The sequence below is a fragment of the Priapulus caudatus genome, unplaced genomic scaffold (assembly GCF_000485595.1).
Source record: "Priapulus caudatus unplaced genomic scaffold, Priapulus_caudatus-5.0.1 Scaffold2328, whole genome shotgun sequence".
In the NCBI taxonomy this organism is placed as follows: Eukaryota; Metazoa; Priapulida; class Priapulimorpha; order Priapulimorphida; family Priapulidae; genus Priapulus; species Priapulus caudatus.
The window spans coordinates 23,908-26,475 of record NW_014579389.1 but is presented as its reverse complement, the minus strand read 5'-3'; the positions used below and the strand labels follow the sequence as shown (position 1 = coordinate 26,475).

At 48.6% G+C, this 2,568-nt stretch overlaps 1 protein-coding gene across 1 annotated transcript; it reads right to left on the bottom strand.

Moving 5' to 3' along the window:
- Positions 1-10: 10 nt before the first annotated feature.
- Positions 11-1,164, bottom strand: LOC106818557 (ATP-dependent RNA helicase DDX42-like; the record flags this gene model as incomplete). The annotated part of the gene is given in 2 exon segments (XM_014823256.1): positions 11-151; positions 1,005-1,164. Coding segments are annotated over 2 exon segments (301 nt in total), but the record flags the coding sequence as incomplete, so codon positions are not given.
- Positions 1,165-2,568: the final 1,404 nt, after the last annotated feature.

Here is a 2,568-nt window from a genome sequence, read left to right as displayed (position 1 = left end):
ACGCGCGTACCCGTATGTTGAACTTGCTGCGTAGAGCGGCAACCTCCTGGGATGACAGAGCGGCGATGTCCTCATGTTCCACGTAGAAGTTCCTCGCAAACGGACGATATTCGATCGTGGAGTGATCGATCGGTGGCAGCGGATCTATGACCTGTCACACAGACACAGATCATCTTATTATAAATACAAGATCAATCATTTATCGTTATCACAGGATACGATATTCGATCGTGGAGTGATCGATCGGTGGCAGCGGATCTATAACCTATCACACAGACACAGATCATCTTTGATCTTGTATTTATAATAATCATTTATCGTTATCACAGGATACGATATTCGATCGTGGAGTGATCGATCGGTGGCAGCGGATCTATAACCTATCACACAGACACAGATCATCTTATTATAAATACAAGATCAATCATTTATCGTTATCACAGGATACGATATTCGATCGTGGAGTGATCGATCGGTGGCAGCGGATCTATGACCTGTCACACAGACACAGATCATCTTATTATAAATACAAGATCAATCATTTATCGTTATCACAGGATACGATATTCGATCGTGGAGTGATAGATCGGTGGCAGCGGATCTATAACCTGTCGCACAGACACAGATCATTGATCACTGATCATTCACACTCAAACACAGATCACTGATTTGTAGTAAATACAAGATATCGTATATATAAAAGATAGATCATTTATCGTCAACACAGGATCACAGTAGCACAAATATACTAGCTTACTCATTCCCGTACTCTTGCACACCACACCTTTGACCTCCCCTGACTGTCTTTGACCTCCCCTGACTGTCTTTGACCTCCGCTGACTGTCTTTGACCTCCCCTGACTGTCTTTCACCTCCCCGCCCACCTTTGACCTTCCCACGTCACCTTGGAACTCCCCTGACTGTCTTTGACCTCCCCGCCCACCTTTGACCTCCCCACGTCACCTTGGAACTCCCTGACTGCCAGTGACCTTCAGCTTGCCTCACCTTTGACCTCTCGGGTGGTATCGGGTTTCCGTCCTTGTCGTATTCGATATCGACTCCGTCCTCCGTGTACGTGAGGATGACGCCGGCATTAGGGTTCTCCTCCATGTAGCGAAAGAAAGACTCCTGGTCATCCTCCTCCTCTATGTCCGCCCGCTCCCCTCTAATAATTAAGTAATAGATTAATTAATTAATAATAATTATAATTAATAATAATGTAAAATCATGAACATGAATGAATGAATGAATATATTATAGGGATAGAGAGAGAGAGAAAAAGAGGGAGAGAGGGAAAGAGAGAGAGAGAGAGAGAGAGAGAGAGAGAGAGAGAGTCTCTCCCTCCTCATCCCTTACTCTCTCTCTCACTCTCTCTCTCTCTCTCTCCTCTCTTCTCGCCACTCTCTCTCTCGTCTCTCCCCTCTCTCTCTCTCTCCTCTCTCTTCTCTCTCTCTCTCCTCTCTCTTCTCTTCTCCCTCTCCTCTCTCTCTCTCTCTCTCTCTGTCTCTCTCTCTCTCTCTCTCTCTCTCTCTCTCTCTCTCTCTTCACTCTCCGCTCACTCTCCCACTCTCTCTCTCTCTCTCTCTCTCTCTCTCTCTCTCTCTCTCTCTCTCTCTCTCTCTCTCTCTCTCTCTCTCTCTCTCTCTCTCTCTCTCCTCTCTCTCATCTCTCTCTACTGTCTCTCTCTCTCTCCTCTCTCTCTCTCTCTCTCGCTCGCTCTTCTCTCTCTCTCTCTCTCTCGCTCTCTCAGCTCTCTCTCTCTCTCTCCGTCTCTCTCTCTCCCCTCTCCTCTCTCTCTCTCCACTTTCTCTCTCTCTCCCCTCTCTCTCTCTCTCTCTCTCTCGCCTCTCTCTCCCGTCTCTCTTCTCATCTCTCTGCTCTCTCTCTCTCTCCCCTCGTCTCTCTCCCTCTCCCTCTCCCTCTCTTTTGCTCTCTCTCTCCCCCCCTCTCTCTCTCTCTCTCTCTCCCTCTCTGCTCTCTCACTCTCTTCTCTCTCTCTCTCTCTCCTCTCTCTCTCTCCCTCTCTCTCTCTTCTCTCCTCTCTCTCTCTCTCTCTCTCTCTCTCTCTCTCTCTCTCTCTCTCTCTCCCTCTCTCTCTCTCTCTCTCTCTCTCTCTCTCTCTCTCTCTCTCTCTCTCTCTCTCTCTCTCTCTCTCTCTCTCTCTCTCTCTTCTCTGTCTCTGTCTCTGTCTCTGTCTCTGGTCTCTGTCTCTGTCTTCTGGCGTCTCTGTCTCTGGTCTCTGTCATCTGTCTCTGTCTCGTCCTCTGTCTCTGTCTCTGTCTCTGCTCTCTGTCTCTGTTTTCTGTCTCTGTCTCTCTCTCGCTGTCTCTGTCTCTGCTCTCTGTCCTCTCTTCTGTCTCCTGTCTCTGCCTCTCTGTTCTGTCTCGTGTCTCTGTCTCTGTGTCGTCTCTGATCTCTGTCCTCTGTCTCTGTCTCTGTCTCTGTCTCTGTCTCTGCTCTCTGCTCTCTGCTCTCTGTCTCCTGTCTCTGTCTCTAGTCTCTGTCTCTGTCTCTGTCTCTGTCGATCCTGCGCTCTGTCTCTGTCTCTGTCTCATGTCTCTGGTCTCTG